Here is a 27,941-nt window from a genome sequence, read left to right on the forward strand (position 1 = left end):
TTAGCAAGAATCCACACATCGTGTATGAAATTAGCTAACCCCGGAAGCATTTCTAGAAGTAACATCTTATAGTATAATTTTGAGAGAGATTCTCCATTAAATCAAGGCATCCTTGTTTTATGGCAGCAAAAAGCATCTCAGTTAAAATATACTAAATTATAAATAATGTATAAATTAGGACTTTGGAAGAAGTTCTGATTTTAACAGGGTCCAGGGTGTTAAGGAGAAGCCTGTGTGAATGGACAGGTAAGGTCTGCTGTGTGGCAAGCTGTTTGTGGCAGGGTTAATTTCATATTCCTAATTGGATATTAGTCTTGTGTCTGCAAAACTAGGTTGATCCAACCATGTACCACATGACTGGCAGATAATACAAATACGCTGCAGAAATTCCAGCTGTTTGTGGCAGCTGCCTGGCCTCCTCACTTAGCTTCCAAGCCTTTCATCTGAGGCCCCTTGTGTTCCAATACAGCCTAGCTTCCAGCCTGCTGGCTTCATTTATTTTCTAGTCTGGTTCTCCCCAGTCTCAGCTTTGGTTGGCCTACCTCTACTTGGCTTGATCCCACCTCTGCCTCTTCTGGTTTCTGGCTTCTTCAGGTAAATTATCTTGACCACCTTAGTTCCATTTCTAAGAACTCAACCCCTGGCACTCGCTCTCCTGGCTGACCTTCTGTTCGGGTCTGTCTTGTCTCCTAGTAGAGGGAATCAGATATTATAGAAGCACATCTATTACTATGGCAACATGGAAAGTCTAGTGGCTATATTCAGTTATTGTGCTTGGGGAATTTGTCAGGAAAACACCATACTCCACAGGGAGGTACTGATGGAAAACTTTGCAGTTTTTGGAGCCAACAGAGGCTCTTTGTCTTCCCTTCCCAGGCTCCTTCTCCCCCAACTATCAAAAAGCCCTGAGGTAAACTGGAGGAACTGCCTAACTTTGTAATGCAGATTTTAAAATTCTTGACAACCACCCAAGATTCTCAGAAGTGCAAAGGGAGGTGGGATATCTTGCCTGATGGGGAGTTCAGCTCATGTAATCCAGCAGCCTTCCTGGGCTTCTGGACCACAGTGTGGGACCTGTTTGATGGGCAGGTTCCAGTGGAAAGGACTGATGCTGCCCTATACTGCCTTTGACAAGGAGAAGGAGAGGAGGGTGCAGTCAGCTGATATGCAACTCATTTCTGCCTTCTCATCCAGGAGCTGTCTTGGAATGAGCTCTGAGTCAGGGCTCTGATTCGAGAAGGCCTCAGAACAACGTGAAAAGATGAACTGGCCCTGCAGAGTTTGGCAGCCTTTCTAAGTCACCTTACCTTCGATCAGGTCAGAGTATGGTCAGCTACCTGGTCACACCTTCCTGCCTGACAGTCCGGCCTTCTGCACACCCCTCACTGATGCTGGCAGGGGAGAGGCATCTCCGGGGAGAAGGTATGCCTCGTGCCCCTCTGTGCCAGACTGCTCTGTCTGGGCCATATCTTATCTATGGCCAGGAAGTGCAAACGTCACCCATGGTAACAAGGGAAAGGCAGATGTTAACACTACGTCATCTGTCGTGCTCAGTGGAAGACTGTTCTGGCTAGAAGCAGAATTGTGAGTAGCCAATGCCTTTCTATCAGCTGATCCCATGGTTAATTCCCATGGGAAATCTGAAGAACTCATTCTAATCCAACAATGGCTTTCACTCAGAAGCCTGAACACTTCTGTCCCAGCAGGAGCCTTTCCCTATCTGCCCTGATCTAACATGTTGGAAACAGACATGTTTCATTCTAGCCTGTCACAAAAGAAGACCCAGGATGAAAAATCCATCTACCTTCATGTTATTTTTGGAGGGAAATTCAAATGGGCCATGGTCCATTACTCAGAATGTGACAAAGATCACTGTCAAAGCCTACAGGCCCATGCTGAGGGAGCCTGGCACCTCCTTAGCAATCCAATAACTCCAGTTTCTAACTAATCCCCATGCTCAGAAAGCTCAACACTTGTGAGCAGTAGCAGGCATTTCCCCCCCCCCCCCGAACTCCAGGCTATTGATATTTGTAAGACAGACAGCCAGAATCACCAGGCTGATCTTCCAGGTTTGATTACTGGGGTAACTGAAACCAAGCCACTCTGAGTTCCTCTGTCCTGAAAACTTACATTTCAGTACTGCTGAGACTCAATGACAAATCAGATGCAAACAATGGGCAGGGCTTCTCACACTCAAAGCGACTCACTGAGGAAATCAGTGGGAGAGTAGCTTATCTGCCCCTAGATGACAGGTTCTACTCTCCTCCTAATTTCATTCTCTGTCCCGGCAAGCCGCGTGGCCCTCCGAGGTACTGAATATAGCACCCTGGAGTTACAGCAGCTGGGCAGCCAGCCCAGGGCTTCTCAAAGCACAACTGCCTGAGTCTAAAACACAGTAAGACTGTAAGGTTTCTGCATTTCTCCGGACCCCCATGTGCCCTTGGGACAGCATCACACTGGACTTTATATCAGATCTTTCTTCGTGTCATGGCCACGAAACAATTCTGGTGGTGGTGGCCATCCTTATGAACACAGTAATCTTCATTCCATGGTGGTGGTGGCCATCCTTATGAACATAGTAATCTTCATTCCTTCCAGAGCTCAAAGGATGCTCTGTTTCTCATCAGGGAGGTGGTGGTCTCCCTGAAGATTACTTCACCTATCTGCTCTCATTGCCCAGTCAGGGACAGTCAGGCTTGGTTAGAATTTCTCTGATGTCACAAAGCATGCAGACGCTATGACTTGGTCTACCAATCTTGTCACTGCAAAGTCCACCCAGAATTTTTCCACACAGAATACACTCTCTCATAGTAATGACCACTGCCACTCTGTCTCCTCTGTTTCACTGCTAAGGTTGTTACATCAAGACCACCCCAAAATAGCTTAGGAACGGTTCTGACCAATGTATGAAAGACTGCCATTGGTCCAGTATGGAATATGGCTGACAGACCCTGGGTACCGGACAGAATTGGTGGGGTGGTGGCTCTTTCAGATGGGAGTGTCTTTAATTCTCAGACCAGCACATCTGCCTAACATCAAAATTCAAAGACTTTCTTGGACCCGTTCAAGTTCCTTGGGATTACCGACCACACTGTGTTCTTGCTATATTTATTTGCTAAGACATAGCTTTAGTGTTCTGATCCTCAGAGCTAGCTCCAAAATACCAGATGGGGAGTCTGAGCAATTTATTGAAGAGAAGCTAGACTTAATGCACAGAAGTTGGCTCCTACAGTTGTCAAAGTAGGTAAAGGATGAACCAGAAAATCAGTGGTAGGAAGCCCATGGGAGACTTGACCATCCTCTGTCTTGTCTGGTCAGGTAAGAGGGAGCCTGGGAGAGGACTGAATTCTCCCTAACCTATATGACCTGCAGCAAATAAAAATGAGTGGTGAACATCCTCTCTAGTCTTATTCATATCAGTCATCCAGGCCTCTTCTCTTTGGCTATGTCCTTCTCCTCTTTCTATTCCACTTCTGTTTGGGTGCCAATTCTTGGGCTTTGCAAACTATTTTTAAATTCTAGTCTAATGCCCTGAACTTGATAATGTAATTCAGCTATTCCTATCATAGTTTTCTAATGAACTCAGCTTGTCTTCAATTCCAATAATCTGAAGCCAAATACCCTCCCTATGACCCAAGCTTCCCTTCCCTTACATAAGACACATACCCCATAGGCGCAGTCCCCGACCTCTGCCAAGCAAATTCCAGCCCTCTGAAGTCCTTGGCCCATAGCAGTTAGAAGATAGCCTTGGCAACTATGGGCCTAGGGCAACTGAAGTTTCCTTTGAAAACTAATACACTGATATTTTTCTTTGTAAGTTAGTACCACTATGCTCGATTACCATGAATCAGTATTCTAGAGCATAACAGAGATCCCATCGAGGCACAGCCACACAATGTGGTCTGGCCTGAGAAAGTCAGCCAGAGAGCTTTACCATTACAGGAGGGATTTAGGGAGCTGGAGTCAAAACTCTAAGCAAATGAAGAGAAAAACTGTAGCTATGAAATGCATAAAAGCCAAACTAGGATGGATACGGAAACCTTCCTTTCAGTACCAAACTTCTTTCTTAGCTCCTATGCTGGAGGCTGATTGTGATTCTTGTCACCTCTCTTGGGGAATGTTTGTATTTCAGCAGATGCCTCTGATGTCTCCATCCATGTCTTTACCCTCCATGGTAATGTGAAGCATCAGGTACAACAGCAGGTGAAATTTTTAAAGCAGGATGATCTGATAGAAAATCTCAACTCTTGAGCAACTGCTTACTCTACCTACTTAAAAGTCACATATACTCCTGCATTTCTGAAAAAAAAAGATATAGCCATCATCTCTTCATAGTCAATAGGTTTAATTAATTAAATTAAGACTTCTTTCTTAGCAGGGCACAAAAGAGGCCATGAAATAAGCAATTTCATTTGAAATTAAGTGCCACTTACTTCACTAGTAAGTTCGCACTTTGAGATGTTTTTAAGTGTCCTGAGTAAACACATATGTTACGGACTGAACTGTATCTCTCCAAAATTCATATGTTGAGGCCCTAACCCCCACTATGATGGTATTTGGATGTGGGTCCTTTGGGAGGTAGTTAGGTTTAGAAGAGTTTTACTAGGGTGGAGCTCCCATATGGATTAGTGTCCTTTGAAGAAAAAGAAGAGAAACCAAAGTTCTCTCTCCTCTATGAGGGGACATGACAAGAAGGTGACCATCTGCAATTCAGGAAGAGCATCCTCACCAGGAAACCAAACTGGCTGGTGCCTTGGTTGTGGATTTCCTAGAACTGTGAGAAATGAATTCCTATTGTTTAAGCCACCCAGTCTACAGTATTTTCTTACGACAGTATGAGCTAATACAACGCTTATCTTTAAACACACAGACACACACACTTAACCAAAAACCAATGATCTATACACATGACCCTAATACTCATTACCAAAATCTATCACTCTACTTGGGTCAGTTATCCAGTAGCATCACTTAAGTGACACAGGCTTCAAGCTGATATTCTGCCCACAGAGAACTGATTAAATAACAAACCATTAAATAATAAACCAAATAATAAATCATTCACTAGGAAGACAGAGAGCAAGGCAAGAGCTAAGCTGGAGCGTCCCTATCAGCTGTCAAATCTAAAATGCCACTAGATCAACACCGAAAGCTGGTATTGGAGAGTAAGAACAAGATGGCATCTGGAGACTTTGGGTCAAGCAAATCAGATGAGACTTATGTAGGAAGACAAACAATCCCATGACCCATTTAGTCCTGTGTTCCTATTCTCCAGTGGGAGAAGACCTAGTGATAATAAATGTCATTATATACATAAATTTGGGGAAGGGTATACATGTATCTGCTGTAGTGACAAGAGTATGAATGTTAAACCATAACATACACGAGTACATCTTAAAGTCTCGTTAATGGAAAATCATCAGCCCAAAGTGCTGTTGAAAAAAACATGCATAACACACACTGTAAGGTTAACCCAGCACCACAGCAGACTCAGTTGATCATTAAAATAGTAATTTTCATTAAAAACAAAAGCAGCAGCAATTAAAAACCATGACCAGCTGCAGACAACATGGATGATGTGCTGGACACAAAACATCCTTCCTCCAAATTGCAGGAATTTCAACTACAGTTTGTTCATGGGCATGCACAGGGGAGCTCTACAAATAGCCAAGCACTTTGCAGCAGGGACTTCTTAGAAAAAAATCTGCATCTGCAGGAAACTGTGGCCATGAGCTAATTTTAGTTTATGTATACGCAATTTTAGTAACTCAAACTCATTCAGTAGCTAATTGCTAATAAGGAACTCATGTAAAAACGAATTACTATGGAATTATATCATTTGACAGTAAGAACCGTGAAAAGGATTTGCATTTGGGGGATCTGGGGGTTTACCGGGAGGAGTTCACTGCATAACTGAAAACCACTGGCTGCCTTATAGCTGCACTCTGAGTCAAGCTGGAGCAGCTGGGCTGCTGGCTTAGCCTGCTGCCCATGGTCTATAGGGTTTTGGGGACTCCTCCCTACTCTCCACTTAAGAACTCTTTGTTACCCTATGGTGGTTGCATTGGAATCCCAGTAGGTTCTGGCTGCTCCATGATGTTGCTCCTGCCTCCTTAGGAGAGATAAATGATATTTTTGGCCACATCATTCTGGACTAGAGCTCTCTCACATTTAGCCATTCTACAAAGAGAGTATAATGACTGGGAAATAATAGGAAGAAATAAGAGTCAAACTTTTGGCAGCTATATACAATGTACACACGCGCAGAAATTTGTTTTTATGCCAATTTTTTGGTGTAATATTTAAAAATTTTAAACATGACAGCTTACTCTAACAGAGATTTAAAAGTATGGGCTCAAAACCAGGAAGCATCAGTTCTATAAGGATGGTGGGTATGGGCATTAATATAAAATATGCTAAGAATGTAAACTTTTTGAAGATCAATTTCTAAGTTTTGTGTTTGATTGAAGGATTAAAAGTCCTGAGCAAAGTTAACACTTTGCTAAAACTTTCATGTTTATGAAGCCAGATGTGTTGATCTTCTGCCTTTTGTGACAGACTACTATATTTTACAAGTTGAAACTTTTTTTTTTACTTACATGCAGAAACATTTAACAAGTATCTGAAGAGACAAAAGGTCTAATACAGAGGATGATGACAGGATAGCTTACAGTATACCTTAGCACCTGTATGTGGTATATTTCCATCACGTAGTCAAAAGGAACACAGCATATAAACACATATCAGAAATCCTAAAGTAACATTCATTTCTAGGAAAACAGCAGAGGCCATAAACAAAATAAATTACATTACCAGGTGTTTATATACTCCTAACAAATGTTTATAATCTCCTGCAAAAGAAACATACCCGCCACTTCAGGATGTGGGTGAGACAAGCATGTTCCTGTGGTAACAATTTCCCAACCAAGAAAAGAAGTTTAAAAGGCAAATTTTTGCTAAGCTGCAGACTACCGGGTCTCTTGATTTAAGAAAGCAACAAGAATAAGGTAGATAGAGTTGGTTAAGAAATAACGTAGAAATAAATATTTCATGAATCAGCAAAATCTGTCAAATAAAATGACTTTTAATTTGCAGTGGAAAGGAATACCTTCACATGGTTTGATACTGTTAAAGCATTTCATTATGTAGCATTGTACTGTGGGTTGACATACTAGATCTAGTATATGCTACAACTATATAAAATAAATGTGCACATATATCCCATAAGGTTCTGGTCAATCCTTAATCAATAATAATTATTTTAGTGATACAAGCATAGATTCATCCAATTAAACAGGGTGTACATTTAATTTCTCATAATCTCATTCTCTTTCCTTATCTTTTTATCATAAGCTTCTCTTCTTTCAGTCTTCACATATTAGTGCTATTTTGCAATTTGCCCTTGTCCATTGTCATTCATTCATTTTACTCATGCATCCTTTCAACAAAAACTATTTGCTAAATGTCAATAAATCATTAGGTTGAAACCTCTTTTCTTTTTTCCTGTTGCACTTACTAAGAAGTTAGTATGTACTATTTGCATCCAACATGCAGTGCACTCGGCTAAGTGTTTAACACATATTATCTTAAATAAGATTCACCAAAAAAAGCCTTGTTTATTTTAGGAGGTTTCTTTATAGGTAAAAGGTAATTTTGTACATATCATGTTTTCATTTTTGCTTTTGCTGTCTGGAAGCCCAGCCCTAACATTGACCTTCACTTTAATAATTACGTAGAAACTACTATCTTATATATCTTTTAATTCTCCTCCCACTTTGATTATCTAACACGTATTCTTTTTTCTGATCCTGATTTTCATTTTATGTTCTTATCTTAAATGCTCTGTAGAACGAATTAGGTAGGAATAAATATACAGTTGAGTGGATCAGTAAGTAAAAATTACATTATTAAAGCAAATAAAAGATTGAAATTTGAAAAAAAAGATTCATGATAAAAAATAAGGTAGTCATGTTATTATCCCCATTTCATAAACTGTGAAACTGAGTCTCTCAGCACTTAAGGGACTGGCTGCTAAGGCCTCACAGTAGTTGGAGGTGCCAATAAGGGGACGTTGGCCTGTTTACCCCAAAGTTTTTTCAGCAGCTCTTCTAAGAAGCACAGTTGGCACCCCATACTTTTTTCAAATGGTTGAATAAAATTCTTTTTGCATCTATGCTACTCAGAAAACTCAAAACCTTTTCCTCTTCCATTTGCCTCCAAAAATAATATGCTATTAGATAGATTACATTTAACCAGGGGTTTTGAAACAAAGGTAGATTGCTCACACAAAGAGAACTGCTAATGGATACATTAAAACCTGTTTAAAATTCTGCAATCAATCTACCCAATGTATTATGCTTGATTTTTTTTCAGACCACTCTCTAATATTACTGGAAGTAACAGATAATAGACTATGAATAGGTTAGGCATTTAAAACTTAGTACTATAAACCAAAATTAAACCAGTGGGAAAAGGCAAACATAAAATGCCCAGTTTTATTAATAGGGATGAAATAAAATAAAATCACAAAATTAATGCTAAAGAAACACCATTTATTACGTTGCATTCTAATTATTTCTTATCAGAAGGTACCTTATATTCTTCATAATCATTGTTATCTAGGAAGTCCCTTTTCTCCAGTTCTACGAGTTGTTCTGCAGAGGGCTTAGCAGATAGATGCTTAAGAGAGGCTTGCTCATATATGGGCTTTCCACTAAAAAACAGTTCCTTCCAATCATGCATCAACTTATATGGAATCAGGCTAGAGCAAAAAAGGAAAAAAAGGTAGTGATGAATCAATAGTTAACTATACATCTTCAATCTTAGTCTTTCTATTACCATGTTCATTCCCCAGGGTCTGCTGTTTGAGGCCAGGGGTTCCACATACTATGACATTCCTAACAGCTAGTAAAATGGCTGAAGCTTAGTAGGTTTGAATGAATGAATGTTAAAGTCACTGGTTCTTCAAACTTTCTTTGATTGGAAACTAAAAGCACAATATATTTAAAAATAATGAGCACTATCACAAAACGTAGGTTATTTAATTTCCAGCTGTGATATTAAATGGAAATCATTTAAATGCTCTGGTATCAGTGTCCTCCTATGCGAAATGAACAGACTGAATACTTATCAAGGCCCTTTTAAGATGACAGTTGATTTACACATTTGCAAATGATTTGTAACAGAAGAATCTAATGTATGGCAGTCTTACTGTCACTGCACATTTGATAATCTTTACTATTATTTGTCAGTACGTCTTCTGTTTAAGTCAGATGAACAAATTGGAGGTAATCAGGACAGAGTGATAGAAAAATAGTTTCAAGTGGAACACCATGTACAAAGGGAAGAAAGAGGCTGACATGATTCAGGAGCATTTTTCTAATAATAGTGGAACTAGTGCTTGAAATTACGATTTAGTAAGTAGTATTTCATTCTGATACATGCTACAATATGGATAAACCTTGAAGACACTACACTAAATGAAATAAGTCAGATACAAAAGGATGAATATTGCATGATTCCACTTACATGAGGCACCTAAAATAGACAAAGTCATAGAGACAGAAAGTAGAGCAGAGGTTACCAGGCTGGAGGGAAGGGGAATGGGGCGTTATTATTTAATAGGCACATCAGTTTGGAATGACGAAAAGGTTCTGGAGATGGATGGTGGGGATGGCTGCAAAACAGTATGGTTGTACCTAATGCCATTCAAAATGGTTAAAATGATAAATTTGATGTTCTGAATGTTTCTCCACAGTAATAAAGTAGTATTTGAATTAAATGTAAACCTCGAATATAATAGTATGTTTTCCATTAATAAAATATTTCTATTTGCTAATGATTACTTTATAGAGATATGGAAGTTTAGAAATTAATATGTTCAGGCATAGAAAAATTATAACATTGGAATTATTGAAACGGCACTGGCTCTTACGGTGAAATAAATGATTAACAACTTATATATTATCCAAAATTTAACGTTGCAATTACTGAATTAATATCCTATAATCTGAATATCAATGATTTTGTTAAGAAGCAATCTTAACAAAAGTCAGTTCATGTAAGTAGTCCGATGCCAAAAATATCCCTGTGCTTTAGAAAACAAATATACTGATAACATATTGTTTAGAGAAATACACAAAGAGAATAATATGAGTTGATCTTGCCTGTTCGTAGTGTAGACTAACAAGATCTTAGCACATATGTGTAATTATTGTATTCAGTTGCAAGAGACACTTAAAATTTCAAAGTAAAAGGTCCCTTAAAAGTTTATGATACCAACACCTCTGAAACTTTAAAATTTTATATATTTTTTCATTAAAGTAAAAATGGCTTCCTATAACCAATATAGTCTCTATATTAATTTTCATGAAGCAGGATTTATAGGTAGTAAAAGACAGACTAGTATAGGCCTCTGTGAAATGTTACAATAATCAAATGAAATACACACAGAAAGTTGTCAACTTGCTGATTAGTTGTGCTCTGTAAGTTGATTGTTAAGTCACCTATTTGACATAGAAATAATACTTTTATGGGTGAAAAGAAAGGTCTAAGTTGCCTCTAGGATAGCTGGTTTCCATCAGGTTCCTTTCATGCTGGCCCCCACCCAGTGCTACTGGGACTATCTGCCCAACGTCTCCCAACAAAAGCATTCACAGAACTGGGGTTTGAGGAATCAGGCTCTCTGAGGCAGGTGTCACTGGGATCACTGGCATTCTTCGGAAGCTGTGTGACCTTCTGCCTTTGCTGTCACAAGGGGTTCTCCCTGTGTGTCTCTTCTCTATTTCTTATAGGGACACTAGTTATGCTTAATTAAGGTCCCACCCTAGAATGACCTTATCTTAACTAATCTTATCTGTAATGACTATTTCCAAATAAGGTTATACTGTAAGGGATAGGGGTTAGAACTTTAACACATCTTTTGGGTTGGGGACAGAATTCAACCCAAATATAGGCATGTATATATTGCCTTTGTAGACACTTAAAATTTCAAAGTAAAAACCTCCTTAACTGGGATTTCAAAATTGTAGAATAGATAAACAAGATTACACTGTATAGCACAGGGAAATATACACAAAATGTTATGATAAATCACAGAGAAAAAAATGTGACAATGAGTGTGTATATGTCCATGAATGACTGAAAAATTGTGCTGAACACTGGAATTTGACACAACATTGTAAAATGATTATAAATCAATAAAAAATTTAAAAAAAAACCTCCTTAAAAGCTTATATCAGTATCTCTGGGACTTTAATTTTATGCATTTGTTTTTACATTCAGTTTGAGCTCTTCCGGGTTCTTATAATGATGAATGATTTCTTTTTTTTTTTTTTTGGAAATCTGCACCTTTTCAAATTATGTTGCAAGACTGTGGATCTTAAATAAACCTTCTGTTTTAGCTGGTTTTTCTGACATCACTTGGGCAAGGGAAAGAGAAGGGGCCACCACGTTACTGACAGGTATGGAAGAAGTCCCCACGTGGTCTTCCTTGCCCCTAGAGGGGAGGACATCTTTGTTACTGCTGGGGGAGGTGGCAATTCTGGCTCCCCACATGGTCTCCAGCATGGTTGTAGGGGTGAGATCTGTGGAGAAAGCTCCTATCAAAGTCCAGGGGTGATGGAATGCTTTCCTCTTTTCTTTCTGACCCTGAAGATCACCTGGCTTTCATTCTTGTCACTGTGGGTTCTCAAGAAGATCTCAATCTGGGTAACATTAGAAGTTCACAATTTTTTTCAATTGAAGTATTTCTTTTATAAAATGATTTTTAATTGATAACACTATAGCCAAATTAACCAAGAAAGATAAAGACACAAATTACCAATGTTAATAATGAATGAGGAAACATCACTACTGATCCAACAGACTTTAGAAATAATAAGGATTAATTATGAACAATTTTTTGACAAAAAGTGAAAACATTGATACAAATTCACTGTAAGACACAAACTCAAAATGTAATTAGGAAGAAATAATCTGCTTAGTTTTATTTTAATAGATTTAATTAATTTCTTCTCTGACACTCTATGTAGATTCAACTTTTCATTTGAATGATATGCTAAGGCGTAGATTTTTTGATATTTATATTGCTTGATATACTCTGAGGTTTCTGGATCTGTACTATGGAGTCTATCATTAATTTGGAATATACTTAACCATCACTGCTTCAAATATTTCTTCTTTGGAATTCTCTTTCCTCTTGATATTCCAATTATTTACATGTTACACCTTGTAGATTATCCCACAGATCTTGGATATTTTGTTCTGTGTTTTTGCCTCTTTTCTTCTTTGAATTTCAGTTTTAGAAGTTTCTATTGACCTATCTTCAAGTTCACTCAAGTTCACTAATTCTTTGTGATCTGCAGTCTCATGATGAATCAAGGATATTTTTCATTTCTGTTACAATTCTTTTTTTCAGTTTCTAGCATTTCTTTATCTCTCACACGTTCTAGCTCTCTGCTTACTTTATTTATGTGATTCTGTTCTCGCATGTTGCCTATTTTTTTTCCATTAGAGCCTTTAACATTAAGTCATAGTTATTTTAAATTCTTCATCAGAGAAATTCAAAATCTGGGTCATATCTGAGTTTTGCTCTGAAACTTAGTTTGTCACATCAGACTGTTATTCTTGACTTTTTTATGTCTTTGTAATTTTTTGTTGCTGTTGAAAGTTTGACATGTTGTTATACTGAGATAAATAGACCTTTAGTATAAGATTTTTCTGTTAATCTGGACTAGAGTTTAATGTTTTCTGCAGCTATAGTGAATTCCTCTTATTTTTCTTTGTCTCTGCTGTTATGTCTCCCCTGTTACATTAGTTTCCTAAGAAGTCCTCTTGACAAAGAAATTGCATGTCTGATTCTTTCATCTGAAATACCCTATTATTACATGAGAGCCCTGTTAGTGTGGTAGTAAAATGCAGGGAGGCAAAGTGTTCTAAGTTATTTTTATTTTAATCTCTTAATTTAAATCTCAGTGTTTTAGTGAGCCTTCCCTGGGCTGTGACCCTCAACTGCTTTTAAGCACTTTTTTTCCCTCCTAAGGCAAAATGGAATGGCTGGAGAGGGTTGAAACTGGGTAATTGTCCTTTACTCCTAGATGAGATAAGGCTCTGGTAAAGGTGTATTTTTGGTTTTTGTTTGTTTTTTTCCCTTTGCAGAGTACAACATTGTTATGGAGGATGCTCTGGACATTTTTTTAAATTATTATTTTCTCCCACCCTCTAGCAGAAATACAAGGGGATTTTTCTGGGATTTTTACCCTCAGAACTTAGTGGTGTTTCTAGAGGTAAAACTCACAAAAGCATAGAAACCTCCCTGGGACTGTAGTCCTCTGGCTCCCGGACTGAACTATTTTACAATATTATATTAGTTTCAGGTGTACAGCAAAGTGATTCAGGTATATATATATATATATATATATATAGTCAGATTCTTTGCCATTATAGGTTATTACAAGATAATGAATATTGTTCCCTGTGTTATACAGTAAATCTTTGTTACTTATCTATTTTATATATAGTATAGTATATTTGTTAATTCTATACTCCTAATTTATTCCTCTTCTTCTCCCTTTCCCCTTTGGTAACCATAGTTTGTTTTCTGAACTTGAGTCTGTTTCTGCTTTGTAAATAGATTCATTTGTGTTATTTTTAGATTCCACATATAAGTGATATCATATATTTATCTTTGTCTGACTTACTTCACTTAGTATGATTTTCTCTAGGTCCATCCATGTTGCCACAAATGGAATTATTTCATTCTTTTTTATGGCTAAGTAATATTCCACTGTATATTTATATCACATCTTCTTCATCCATTAGTCTGTTGATGGACACTTAGATTGCTTCCATGTCTTGGCTATTATAAATATGAACTCTGGGATGCATGTATCTTTTGAATTAGAGTTTTCATTTTTTCTGGTTATATGCCCAGGAGTGGGATTGCTGAATCTTATGGTAACTCTATTTTTAGTTTTTTAAGGAACCTCCATACTGTATTCCATAGCGGCTACACCGGACTACATTCCCACCAACAGTGTAGATGGGTTCCCTTTTCTCTACACTAGAGGTACACAAATTTAACTGGAGTGCCTTATCCTTGTCCTTGTGGAACTGCTTTCACTGAGATCTACTGTGATGTCATTCCCCTTCAGCTTTCAGCAAAGAACATCACAAGAAACAGGTCTCTGAAGCCAGATGTCGTATTTGCTTAAAAGTTGTTGCTGAGGTCATTCTCCATTAGATCCACTATGCTACTTATTGTACCTAAAGAGAGGTCACATGAGAAAACTATTATTTCAAACTGAGGATCAAAAAAAATTGTGTATTTTGTAAAGCTCTGGAATGGGAAATGGGAATCATGTGACAAACTGCATTTTCCTTTTTGCTTTGGCCACCAGGAAGTTCAGATAAAATTTGCAATTCAGTTGCAGTAAAAGGCAAATATACTGCTATTTGTATAACTGTGTTTCAATTTATTCCTTGTTCTTAACTTTCTGCTTTATTTGGGTTTTCCTTTGTTCTTATTTTGGGATATTCTTAATATTTTTTGTATTATTGAATTTTTCCTTATAAATAGGTTGATTCCTTTTAGAAAGAAGATTCAATGAAGATAGATTTAATGATCAGTAAAATAATCTTTAATTGCAGTCTTCTAGGAAGTTTCTAGTGTTTCAAATAAATTATCATAGTTATCTATAGATATCATGTAGATTATAGAGAATTTAGACACAAAGTTTAAATGTTAAAAGACATACAATTACACCTTGTCAATGGGTGAATTAAGTCAATAATTGAGGTATCCTGAACCCCACTTCTTAATCTTGCTTTCACGAAACATTTTTCTCTTTCTTTATATATCAGCTTAGTATCTGCTTCACAATCTTATCCTTTTCTCATTCTCTGTGATATTTCTATTGTATTAGTTATAAAAAATAGTTAATACTTACTTATTTGTCAACATTCGATAGTCCGCCACTTTAGTAGACAAATCAAGTATTTGATCCAAAATTTCTGCACATATTGAATAATGCTTTTTGTAACGAGCTTGAGCTCTTTCTACAGCAATCTGCTCATGAATTTCCTTCTCTCTGATGGCTTGTTCTTCAAAATCAATCTTGGCTTGTCTTGCCAAAGCCTAAGACAGCAAAGCCATATTTTTAAGTCACCATCATTGTGCAATGATTCAAGTGAAAACAATGTCATCATTTCAATAGACAAAAAGAAAGAAAAAAACTCTAAATAGAATGAAACCTCCTTTTAATCAGGATCAAATAAATCACAAGAAGGCACCTTCTCTTAAATACATTAAATCCCGAGTATGATGACAATGTTAGAAATATTCCACCCTTAGCTTATGCTATCCACAAAACATAGTATAGAGAGAAGTGTACTTGGTGGATTTATGACAAACTGGGTCTTAAGTGTTTAAAAAGTCCTGAGTTCACGGGCTGCAAGTAAGAGTCGCGGATCTCAGAGAAGCAGGCAAGTGCGCGCAGGACCCTAAGCAAAGCTGGCCCCTTCGTCCCCATCTCAGGAGCCTTATAACCTGACAAGTCTGTTTCAGCCAATGCCCTTTGTCTTTTAGTGGGAGACTTCTTGGATACTGATTTATACTCGGAAAATATTCTGGAAATTCCCTGATTATGCTGGCTTGAGAATATAACGTCTTTGCCAATAGATGTTAAATGTGTTTAGATCACAAAACCGTCTGCTGTTCCAGTCTTAATAAATTGATAAAACTCCTTCATAGAGACATCTATTTCTGCAGAAAGTAATGAAATATTTAAACAGTTTGACATCACCTTCTGCTTTCTTGGCACTATTATTTTGTTGAGGGAACTCTTTCTTCACACAAAGTGCAAAAGTCAAACTCAGCATGACCAAATGTTGCTTTTTCTTTTCAAAGAGTTAGATTGGCTCCTTGAGAAATTCTATCCTGTGCTAACACGCTCCAGTAACAAGACTTGCCTCCTATAACTGAACCCAATGACTGTACAATGGAGGCACACTTGGGTCTGGAGGCGCTGTGGTCTAATTCAGGCCCCGCTCATACAGAAGTCAAGGACTAGCTGCGAGACCTTGGCCAAATCAGAACCTCCCTACCCCTCTACTTCCTCATTGGTAAGGGGGGAGAGAAAAACGACTTAGCATAAACAGAAAGATTGTCAGAGCAAACACCTCTTCTTATTTATTCACAAGTGGCTAAATGCAGGACAACGGGCTGCTATTGTCCACTGACCCAAACAGAAGGTTCATTGGTTTTGTATTGTTGTTTTATTTTGCTTGTTTTATTTTTGTTGGGAAAGGAGTTAGGCTGAGTGACCCTTAAGGTCAAATCTGTACATTGGGCAGGTTCAGGAATTACACCAGAATATATTACTGATGTATTGCTTTGCAGGCCATTTCCATGGAGAAGACACACAGTTTAAGTACAAAGCTTTCTGGCAAGCTTCGTGAAGTTTAAAGAGTTCAGAGTTCAGAGGCACCTAAAAAAGGAGAAGCAGTTAGATGAAGATTTAGGACAGAGATGATACAATGGGTTACGAGGTTGGATTACTACCAAGGGCTGGTAACATATGCGGAAATATTTAGGATGCGGTGCCACCAGAACCTAGATGGGAACCCTGGACCTCCCAAGCAGGAACAGAGCAGCTTTCACCCAGGGCTCCCTCCCTCCATCCCTCCCTGCTTCTCTTCCTTCTTTCTAGCTGGTCTGCTACCTCTACCCCCTCCCCTGCACTGTGTGAAACCCACCACAATTTCCGGTCCCATTACAGCAAAGTGGGTTGCAACCCTAAATAAAGAAAGAAGGAAAAGGAAAAAGGAAGTCTGTGGCAGGCAGTAAATCTCAGTGCTAAGAAGCCTGGACTCCGGGGTCTGAGAGAGCCGCTGTGCCCCCACTACACACCGACAAGCCGCCGGGTGACTCTCTGCTTTCTGAGTTTCGTTTTCCTGCTGTGTAAACTGGAGACCAGGTTAACATCCACCCGAACAGCATAACAGCATCATGAGAATTATATACGTGAGTAATGAACACAGCTCAGTGCTGACTCAAAAGTGAGTGCTCAAAATGTTAAATACTATTGTGATTACCTATGATAATGCCACTAAGTGGCACCAAAATTCGAAATCAGGAACTGTGTTAATTAACATAGAATAGAGCCCAATTGCCTTAAGAGACCAGCAGGTTTAATCTAAAAACAAAAGACAAAAACTCCTGACAATAAAAAACACGAAGTCCATTCTCTCTCTTTCTCCCTCCCTTCTCTGCTCTTCCTCTTTCTTCTCTCTTCTCCCTGTTTCTATCTCTGTCTTTCTGTCTTTAAATGTACCAGACATTGACCTAGACTCTGGGGAAACAATAATGAACAGAAGCAAACATGGTCCCGGTCCTCAGGGACCTCACACCCCGTGGAAGAAGCAGTCAAAAAGGCACGCAACTAACATGTATCATTACACACTCAGACAAGCGTCACCAGGGAGACCGTGGGGTGTGGGGTGGCAAAACAGGTGGCTGACCAGGATGAGAAGTGGCCTGAGCACGGAGCTCTGCACGATGGAGATGAACCCGGGAAAGGCATGTGAGACGAGGGGGAAGGTGGAAGGAATGACTTGTTCAGGGGTCTGCGAGCAGAGCAGTATGGCCAGAGTCCAGGGGACAAAGGGGAACACGTCGTGAGCAGGAACTGAGTCAAAGGGAAGCCATGATGGGTTTCTGAGTAAGAGGGCAGTGGTCACGTCTCAGGGTCAGCAGAATTCCTCTGGCTGCAGAATGGTTGGGACGAGATGGGAGCGGGGCAGGCATTCTGTGGAAGTTGTCTCTAACTTTCCCTCTTCTTCATTTCTAACAGGTAGATGGATGTCTCTTTGTCTCCTGCTTTAGGGAATTTCTGTAGGATGGGAAAATGGAAACTGTTGGAGCCTCCTTCCTCACATGAAAAGGCTAAATTCAAAGGTGAATCGATTCTGGTCACTCAAAGACAAAGGGGGAAGATTTTGAGGGCAAAGAGAAAGAGGAAGAGATGGGGGTTTCACTGTCTCACTTGCTGGCAGCTCCTGGGGAGCAGCAAAGCCTCAGAAGGGACACGTGAAGGACGGACGACAAAGGCTGGACCTGTGACACCGACAGAGCGTGGGCTGGGGAAGCTGGGCTCCCTGATGACCCAAGTGTCTCTCTGATGACCTGGGCACTGTGTGTCTCTGGGCAGAGGTGGGTTATCGGAGTTCACCTTAGGTTGATTTAAAAGCTGTAACCCCAAATGTGGTTACAACTTCAAAAATAGATAAACAAGACCAGTGCAGTAGTAGTAGAGACTGGGGTCGTGGGTAGACATGGAGAAAAATGGACAAAGTGAAGAGCCAGTTACTACATGAAATCGATAGAACTTAGCGATGTTTTGGCTACGGAGAAGTGAGGGTGAAGCTGGCTTCAGGTGGGCCCTGGGGTTTTGGGCTTGCACAGCTAAACAAATGGTGATGCCATCTGTTGAGATACAGAAACTTGAGAAAGTCCAGTTGATGAATAAGGGTCATAAATTTGGCTTCATATGTTGACTTCGCAGTGACTCTGAGATCTCTGAGCAGAGATGTCAAGACAGTGGTTGAACATGTGGACCGACACCTCAGAGGGCAGAGACATAAACGCATGCATCGTCTGTCTCTTGCAGTGATTATACCCTGTCGTTGTGGATGAGGAGGCTGTGGAAGGAAACAACACACAGGAGAGAAGGAGGAGGCCTCGGTCTGAGCTTTAAGGACCCTCCGCATTAAATGCTTTGGTATTTGAGAAAAATGAGCCAACAAAGGCTGAGAAGGAGCAGCTGAAGAAGTGGGAGGGACCCAGGAGGATGGTTTCAGCAGCAGAAAGGCTCCGGGTGCTAGCACATCAGTACAGCTGATGTTAACTATCATATGAAAAATCATTACTAGCCGGTGAGGATCACTAACAAACTTCACAAATCTCAGTAAATTTAAGATTACATCTAGAATGTTCCCCTTTCTCTCAGCACACACAATAATTTAAAACTACAAGGATAACAATGAAAGAATCACAACAATTTTAAAAACCCCTCCCTTCTTCATAAAAATGAAGCAGCAGAGGGATAATGCTGAGAATAGTCAAGTATATTTTGTTTATTTAGCGAATGATACTGGAAAGAAAAGATTATGGTGCTCATTTGGCGGTGCTCCTACTTTGGCACCAGCCGCCGCTGCCGGAGGAGGTGGTACATTCAGATTGTGAACTCGAGCCATCTCAAGGGGAGGGGCGCCAGGGAAGCAGACACCGCACTTCAGGAAAAGGGGATCATAAGAGGAAGGGATGGGTTTTGTCGGGGGCTGAAGAGCCTCACAACTCTGGCCTCGAGGCTCTCATGGGTCTGAGAGTCCCAATGCTCTGAAGTCAGCTCAAGTCCAGTTCAAGAAAGGACAGGTAATGCTTCTCACCACAGTGAGCCCAGGTTGGCTGTATGAGGCCTGGGCATTGCTATTCTGCACTTAATTAGCTGGGCTTGTGAAGCAAACATATTTAGCAAACAGGCGGTTATTTCTCATGTCAGCAAATGCCACTCAGTCCATTCAAGTTTACTCTTGGCAAAAAAAGAGGGATGAAACGATTATTCAGATAATCCAGCTCCTGAAGGCACTTCAGATGATGCAGCTGAAATTCATAGGAATGGCTCCCCGCCTACCCCTGACATTTCGGCTATGTCTGGTCTGCAAAGGCAAAAGCATCATTTTCCTGCCTCTGGAGAGTACAGTACTTTCCAAGTGATATTTCTAACAACTGCATAATTTTCACTAAATTGCATCCCATTTTCATGAAATGTCTCAGTGGAAATCATGAAGCTGATAAATAAAGCATTGCCTTCCTACTTTCTGTAAGGTTTTCCCTTCTGCGCAGCCTGGTTTTATGAATATTTTGTGACAGTAAGGACAGGCTATCTGAAATGGCACTCACATGAGTTCTGTATTTCTTCAGTCAGATTTGGACTAATGGATTGAATAAATCTGAGATACCTCCAATAGGAAATAGATAGGAAGTGATCCATATGATCACTTGAGAAAAAAGTCTCTTTTGTTTATTAGAACAGTGTGATACATATAAGGAAAAATACGAATGTATTCAATAATTAAAAGATTGGATATTTTGATTTTCAGAGCTATAAGGGTCTCGACACCATGATATCATAATGGCCAAGAGTATACTTGGCACCCAAATCTTGGCTTCCATAACCACCCTCAACTACCATGAACCCAAGTACCTCTAGATAAATAGCTTATTCTAGTTCTGAGGAAAGAAGGGTACAATATGGGCCTGGGGAATCTTGTTTTACCAGAAAACAAGGAATTAATTGCTCATTAAAGACTAATGGCGACTTAGTGGACTTTAAAGAAAGTCCTTTATGCATCTAGAAAAAGAGAGTAATGACTCAAGAAAATGACAATTAGATTATCATTCCTCTTTTTGACAGCAACACTTTATACTTGAAGAAAACGGAATAATATATTTAGGATATTCAAGGAGAGAAAATGTGAACTAAGGATTTTATACACAGCAAAACCGACAAGTAGAAAAGGCGCACACTGTTACCAATATACAAAATTGTTTGACTGAGGCCTTCTTGAGGAATTTGCTGGAGGGTTTCAGACAACTGAAATGACCAGAGAGATGTGGACACAGGGACTGGCGGGGAGCACTGAATAGTTGTAAAGTCAAGACTCAAGGGAGAGTTTAGCATGTGGATGCTAAATGTGCTGTCAGGGTAGTTTTACAAAAAGAAAAATGGGGAGACAATGGAGAGATCACATGAAAAATTAACTCCTTAAATGACTGGCAACTAAATGCAGCTTTGTTTACCTTGAGTTGGTGGAAAGGATCAAAAGTGATCTCAGAAAGATTTTTAAGGGAGATATTATTTACCGCTTCTCGATCAAGAGCATCCTGGAAATCTTTGAGTCGTCTTTCCTCATACTGTTTTTCTCTGAAAATTCTGTTTTGCCACAAAACTTCCTTTTCGTGCCGGACGTGCATGAGCTGCACGGCGATCCTGCGCTCCTGCTGGGACTGTCGCATCAGCCGGTTGATCAGTTGCTCCTCCCGGTAAGCCTCCTAGAAATGCCATTGCAAGAGCCAGTTATCTGTCAAGGTGGTGCCCACATTTCCCACTGGGCTGAGAAGCCTATACATAAGCCATGTGTTAAGGCATGGTATTTGGCTACATCAGTTTGTGCCATTTGACTTAAATTTGAACATGGCAAAAGTCAAGTTATAAAACTAAAAATTCCCACTGAAGTTTGTATCATTTTGGTACCCAGAAGCTTATGGTCCTGCAACTCATAGTTATTTTAAATGAATTATTATCATGGTATTATAAATGAAGGGTATAATTCTCAATTTATAAGTACATTTTCAGAATTTAGAATTGCACTCTATGCACTCTTAACATAAATACTAGCTGTAAAAACAAACGCAGACATTGTCTCTGAAGATGGCAGCGCTGATTAGTTCTGAGTAGGGACATCTCCATACCTAAGCTATTGAATGGGAAAATTGGAGAAGAGACTTAGGGGAAGCTTATTTTAGAAAATCCAAGTGGTAGTAACCTGAAAGAGAAACTAGATGTGTTCTCTTGACTCCCTAGCTATTTTAAGAGAACAGATGGGGAACCAGTAAGTAAACAGTGGAAGAAGCATTAAACTGGGGATCAGCATCCCTGCTGTTGCAGCCCCAGTTGCACCATGAACTAGCTGAGTGGCCTTGGGCAAGTAACTGGGATGTTCAGGGCCCATTTCTTGACAGGTAAAATGACGGGTCTAGGTGGAAGAGGATCTCTAAGGCCCTTTCAAGCTCTCTCACTCTGTCTAAACAGAGACATCATGTGGAAGGAGGAGGTAATTAAAATTCTCCGAGAACTTAGAAGATAGAATATCTCAACATTGGAGTTGTCCATTTAACACACAACAAAGAAAATCTGGCATCATTAGTGACACTTTCAGATTATAAGAGAAATATTACATATATTTTCAGAATCAAGATACAAGTAACAACACCCTGTGGTAAATGCCAAAACTTGAACCTAGGAATTATAGTAAACTGTAGGTTAAATAGAAATTCACCTGAAAATAAATATGAAATTTTTTCTGCTAGTAACATATACCAGGTAAAAAATAAAATCATGAACAACAATGAAATATATGTCTCAGCTCATTATAAAATTCTACAAGCTTTAATGTTAATCATTTGTTTCCTTTGAGATCCAACAGTGGAGGTGAGGCAAAATGTAAAAATGGCCACAAGTTCTTCAGTTTGTTTTTTTTTTCTCTTCATCCTCAGCCCTGCCATGTTATCCTGCAGACAGTCCCATCAAAAAGTAGAACTATTTCTCCACTCCTTAAGTGTGGGATACGGGGTAACCTCTGACTTGAATCGACCAATAGGACACTAGCAAAAACAAAACAAAACAAAAGACTTGGGGACCTGACTTTCTTAATTCTCTTGTAACCCTTGCCACTGTCACCACATTTTCTGGTCAGCTAGAAAATGAGAGACCACAGAGAGAAAAAGAGGGAGGGAGGGAGAGAGGGAGAAAGAGGAACCACCTTCTCAGCTAGAACTGATGGAAGTCTCACAAGTCAGCCAGTTCCAGCCAACCCACCAGCTGGCCAAAGACATCTGAGCGAGGCCAGGTGAGGCCAGGAAGAGGCGCACGGCTGAGCCCAGCCCAAACGGCCAACCACATTTTGGGTGGCTTGGGATACAAAAGGCACAGTCTCAACTATGCATACTTTTAAAGTAGAGCCTTGATGTGTTATTCCAAGTGAATTCTATATTTAATGTGGACTATATCTACATTTGGCTGTGTTTATCTAGCAGGGCAGTTTGGTTGTGGAGATGAGAGCTGGCCATTCTGACTCCTGTGAGGTCAGACATGTTATAAACCTAAATCTAAAATGTTAGGGCCATCCTAAGTTCACTCCTCTAATCACTTCTAATACAATACTCAAAGAAACAGTCTATTTTGCCTCCCATTCGTGTTTTAAAATCACCGCCTACTCCATCTACACCTACTGACCGCCCCTACCTTACAGTGGCAGCATCAGCCCCTCCTTACCACGACTTTCCTCCAGCTGTTCTCTAGAACCTATTTTCCAGAAAAAGTCAAAGTGATCTTTCTAACCTTATACCTCTTTATGAATTACTAGCAAGACAGCGACCGGACCACAGGTCTCTGGATCTCTTAACACAAGCCCAACTAAAACAAGAGTTTATAAACTGCAGGGGGAAATGGCAACAACCTGGAAGCTAGAGAAGACATTATGAGACATTTCTGATAGATTCAGTGCAAATGGAGCCGGAATCAAAGCATCTAGGGCTGACATGAGATCTGCGCTATGCTCTCAAAAAGCAGTGCATGCTTGAGGGAAGCAGAGGAAATCCTAGCCCTGACAAATACCATTTTCTCTTTGGAGGAGAGAAGGGTGGATGGGAAAACAGGCCATGCTGCACATGGGAATTTCCCATTCCACCAGTGGGGAGCAGGGGTACTCGTGTTAGCTGCACATGGAGGTAGGGCCGAGGTATTTACATTCCTAAGTTTCCTCGTGATGCTGATGCCGATGGTCCCAAAACACACTCTGAGGACCACTGCAGTAGACCAAAATGAGAGTGCTAAAAACTTTCCATGTGGTTTTCATTAAAAAGTTCCCTTTTTGATAATCTCAATAGACAGAAAAAACATTTGAAAAGATTCAGTACCCTTTCATGATAAAAATTCTCAACAAACTAGGTATAGAAGGAATATAACTCAACATAATACAGATCACATATGGTAAGCCCATAGTTCACATCATACCTAATGATATGATGCTAAAAGCTTTCAGATTTTCACCATTCCCCTAAGATCAAGAATAAGACAAGGATGCCCACTCTCACCACCTCTACTGGTTCTGGAAGTCCTAGCCAGGGGAACTGGCAAGAAAAAGAAAGTAAAGGCATCCAAATTGGAAAGGAAGAAGTAAAGCTGTTTCTGTTTGCAGATGACATGCTCTTACACATAGAAACTCTAAAGATTCCAACAAAGAAATGTTAGAACTAAAAACAAATTCAGAAAAGTTCAGGATACAAAATAACACATTAAAATCATCTGTGTCCCTACACACTAACAATGAATTATCAGAAATGAAATTAAGAAAACAATATCAGAGGGTGTAAAGGAAAGAGAAAAGAGAACCCTCCTACACTGTTGGTGGGAATGTAAATTGGTACAGCCACTATGGAAAACAGCATGGAGGTTTCTTAAAAAACTAAAAACAGAGTTACCATATGATCTAGCAATCTCACTCCTGGCCACATATCTGGAAAAGATGAAAATTCTAATTCAAGAAGATATATGCAGCCCAATATTCATAGTAGCACTATTTACAATGGCCAAGACATGGAAGCAACCTAAATGTTCATCAACAGATGACTGGATAAAGAAGATGTGGTATATAGATATATGGAAAACAGTATAGTGCTTACTCAAAAAAATAAACATAGAAAATTAAACATATGATCCAGCAATCCTACTTCTGGGTATATCTTCAGAGGAAATAAAACCAATATCTCAAAGAGATGTCTGTACCCCATGATCACTGCAGCACTATTCACAATAGCCATGATATGTAAACAGCCTAAGTGTCCATTGATGGGTGAATAGATATACATATATATACAGATATATATAGATATATCTCACATATATACATATATATAATGGAATATTATTCAGCCTTCATAAAGAAGGAAATCTTGTCATTTATGACAACATGGATGAAACTGGAGGACACGATGCTAAGTGAAATAAGCCAGACGTAGAAAGACAAATATTGCATATCTCACTTAAATGTGGAATCTAAAAAAAGTTGATCTTATAAAAGCAGATCTTAGCTATTTTCACCAAACACACACAAAAATTGTGACATATTTTTTGGTGAGGTAATGGATATGTTAATCAGTTTGATTATGGTAATCATTTCACAATGTATATGTATATCAAAATATCATCTTAAATACCTTAAATACGTAGAATTTTTATTTGTCAATTACATCTCAATAAAACTGAGACAGAAAGTTCCCTTTTACCTCTAAAAGTAATAACATATAGAGAGAGTTGATGTAGAGTTTTAGATTCCTATGTTGTTAGTATTTTTTATTGTGTTAAAACACTCATAACATAAAATTTACCATTTCAACCATTTTTCAGTGTATAATTCAGTGTACAATTAAGTAAATTCACAATGTTATACACCATCACCAGACTTTAGATTCTTTAGTAAATGTTTTATGTAGAGTTGTTTTATGTAGTGTATTTGCTGCCATGTTGTGAAGATGTCCCAGTGATTCAGAGTAGCACATAATACACACATAAGATAAATATACGTACATATAAAAGACCACGTTTTGTAAAATTTCCAGCACTACTATTAACCAACTAAATATCTTACCTCTTGTGCTTCATGGGCTATTAACTGGTCCATTAGCAGTCTCCGCCTTCTTTTTTCCCTTTGTTCTCGTGCAAAAGCATCTTCTTCAAGGCGCTTTTGGATTTTTTTAATGTAGTCGTCATCCGAGTAAGTGTTTAGCAAATCAGTGGTTGTCTGGACTGCTGTATCTAAAGATCTGGATGCACTAAGGACAATAGTTTTTACTTAGATTTAAACAAATAACTCAGTCACATGCCATTAACTTGTGACTATGAAAGAAGACCTCAGGAGACACCTTGAGTGCTCTGTTAATTTATTAATACAATAGTTCATTATTTGTAGGTTTGCTGCTCCCAGCTGAACTCTGAGCTAGTAAGAAAAGTATCCTGTTTTACTATTCTCTCTATACCTATGCCTCATAGTCCTGACATGTAGCTGATGTCTGCTAAATTTCAAATGATATGCTAAGAAGCACCTTATGAGTGTAATACAATTAAAAAAAAATCACACACTGACATTCTGGCTATTTTATCAGCAGGGGCTCAGTCTTCAGTTGTATTCTCTCCGAATCATTGAGTAGAAATTATGTAGCTACCACAACCTCAGTAAGATAAAAGTTTAACCCTATTTATTTATTAAGATTTAGTACAATTAAGTATTTATGAAAATGGTGCAACATAATTTTTTTAGATCTTTCTTCAAAATTCTTACTATATTTTAACTTACATGTGTTGTTTAAATGAGTTTGCCTTGGATTGAGCATGGGTTAATAGCTCTCTCAACACTGTATTTGTGCTGCCAACAATATACCTAAGATGCTGCTTTTCTATTATTTATCAATCAGTCTGTCCATCTGTCTATATACACATCCATCTGCTGTCATGCCAGTTAAGGTCTGATGAAAGCTACATGACATTTACTTGAATAAATATTCATTTTACCAAGATGTGAGTTTCTTGAGGGCAATAATTATGTTTTCTTTATATCTGTTTGCTTGTCAGGCCTCCATAGAATTAATAATTATATGTGTATGAATTATTAGTGATAGGAACTGTGGCCAAATTTGTATATATTAAAAAGGCAGTTGTTAGACAGAGCTTAAGGTAAACCTATGAATCCCAATGTTAAATTACAGCAGCCAACAGCTTCAGTTAAAGAAATAAATAGCAGACAGCATTTATTATTTGTCTTAAAAAAAAAAACATAGTAATAGAACATGTGGGGGAAAACCAGCAGTGGGAACTCTTACATTGCTCTCACTGAGACATCATTTTTCTCTCACAAAAGAAAAAAGATAGACATCCCTGAGAAAGTGTTTCAGGAGCCGGCTGTGGAAGAGGCAGCTGCAGTAGGAAAAGTTTCTGGAAGAGCCCAGAGCGTGCCTGATTCTAAGCTGAGAATTCAGAATGAACTAAAGAAGTAGTGATTAATAACAGGGATTAAGAAAGGCCACACTGTACCATGGCTTTTTTCTGTTTTCTTTAAAACTGTGCTCTAGATTAGTGCTTCCCAACATCTTTTATCTGGGGGTCCATCAGAGGAGGTGTCCTTTGTGCAGTGCCCTGGGAGGGATTTGGAGTCACATATGGGGCTGCTCACAGCCACAGGTGACTGGTCCAGGGACTCCAGCTGCCCTAGGCCCCACCCTGCTGCTCTGAGAAGTAAGGATGTCTATACCTCGTGAGCCCCCACTGGGGAATCTCTGGCCAGACTAAGTGGAGGCTTCTGCTGAGAAAAGATCTGTGATGAACACTGCTATTTCTCATCCTTTTTCCTCAAAACAGAGATCCAGTTTTATTCAGGAAGACAGGAAGACCCAGGTAAAGACTACAGTTTCCAGCCTCCTACTCAGCTAGGTATGGCCACGTGACTGAATTCTGGCCACTGAGATGCAAGCAGAAATGTTATAGGGCACTTCTGGGAAGGCTCCTAGAAGGAGCTGTTGCAGATTGGACATACCCACTTTTTGTCTATCCTCCTTCCTGATGCTGGAACATGGGCCAAATGGCCAGAGCCCCAGAAGTTGTCTTACATTGCGAGTGTGACTCTGAGGACAAAAACCACACATCAGGATAGCAGAACTGAAGGGAACATTCAGTCCTTGATGACCTCAGAGTGGCAACACACGCCCTGGGCTGCTGATACTCTGATTTCTATTATAGGAGAGAGAAGTAGACTTCTAACCAACTTCACCCAGTCTTGTTTCAGGGTTTCCAGCTAAGGGAGAGAGAGGCCTAGGTTCAGGTTGGCTTGGGGAGGCAATGAGGTTCAGGGTGAAGGTCTGCAGCTGTATTGTGTGGGGAGGATCTTTAAAACATTTAGTCACTGACATTGTGAGGATTTTAATCAATCAAAATGGATGCTGGTGCAGGGGCTGGAAGATGCTGCTGTGCTTGGTGTTAATTCTGGCTGCTAAATTGTGTGGAAATCAAGGCGTCCCAGGAAAGGGGCTGGGTGTGGAGCTACAGAGAAAA

The 27,941-nt window shown here is 39.3% G+C and overlaps 1 protein-coding gene across 8 annotated transcripts in view; it reads right to left on the reverse strand.

Moving 5' to 3' along the window:
* Positions 1–27,941, reverse strand: part of SPEF2 (sperm flagellar 2) — a 157,094-nt gene that overhangs the window by 102,620 nt on the left and 26,533 nt on the right. For 7 of the 8 annotated variants that reach the window (XR_012071530.1, XM_072958783.1, XM_072958782.1 and 4 more), the window contains 4 exons: positions 25,489–25,672; positions 20,924–21,112; positions 14,949–15,136; positions 8,593–8,761 (listed from right to left, as the gene is read on the reverse strand). Coding sequence is in view for 7 of the 8 variants with exons in the window: in XM_072958783.1 (XP_072814884.1) it covers positions 8,593–8,761; positions 14,949–15,136; positions 20,924–21,112; positions 25,489–25,672 (730 nt within the window). In the remaining variant the exon portion in view is untranslated. The remainder of the gene's footprint in view (positions 1–8,592; positions 8,762–14,948; positions 15,137–20,923; positions 21,113–25,488; positions 25,673–27,941) is intronic. The other variant, XM_072958780.1, reaches the window with a different exon arrangement.

Source organism: Vicugna pacos, chromosome 3 (genome assembly GCF_048564905.1).
Source record: "Vicugna pacos chromosome 3, VicPac4, whole genome shotgun sequence".
Classification (NCBI taxonomy): Eukaryota; Metazoa; Chordata; class Mammalia; order Artiodactyla; family Camelidae; genus Vicugna; species Vicugna pacos.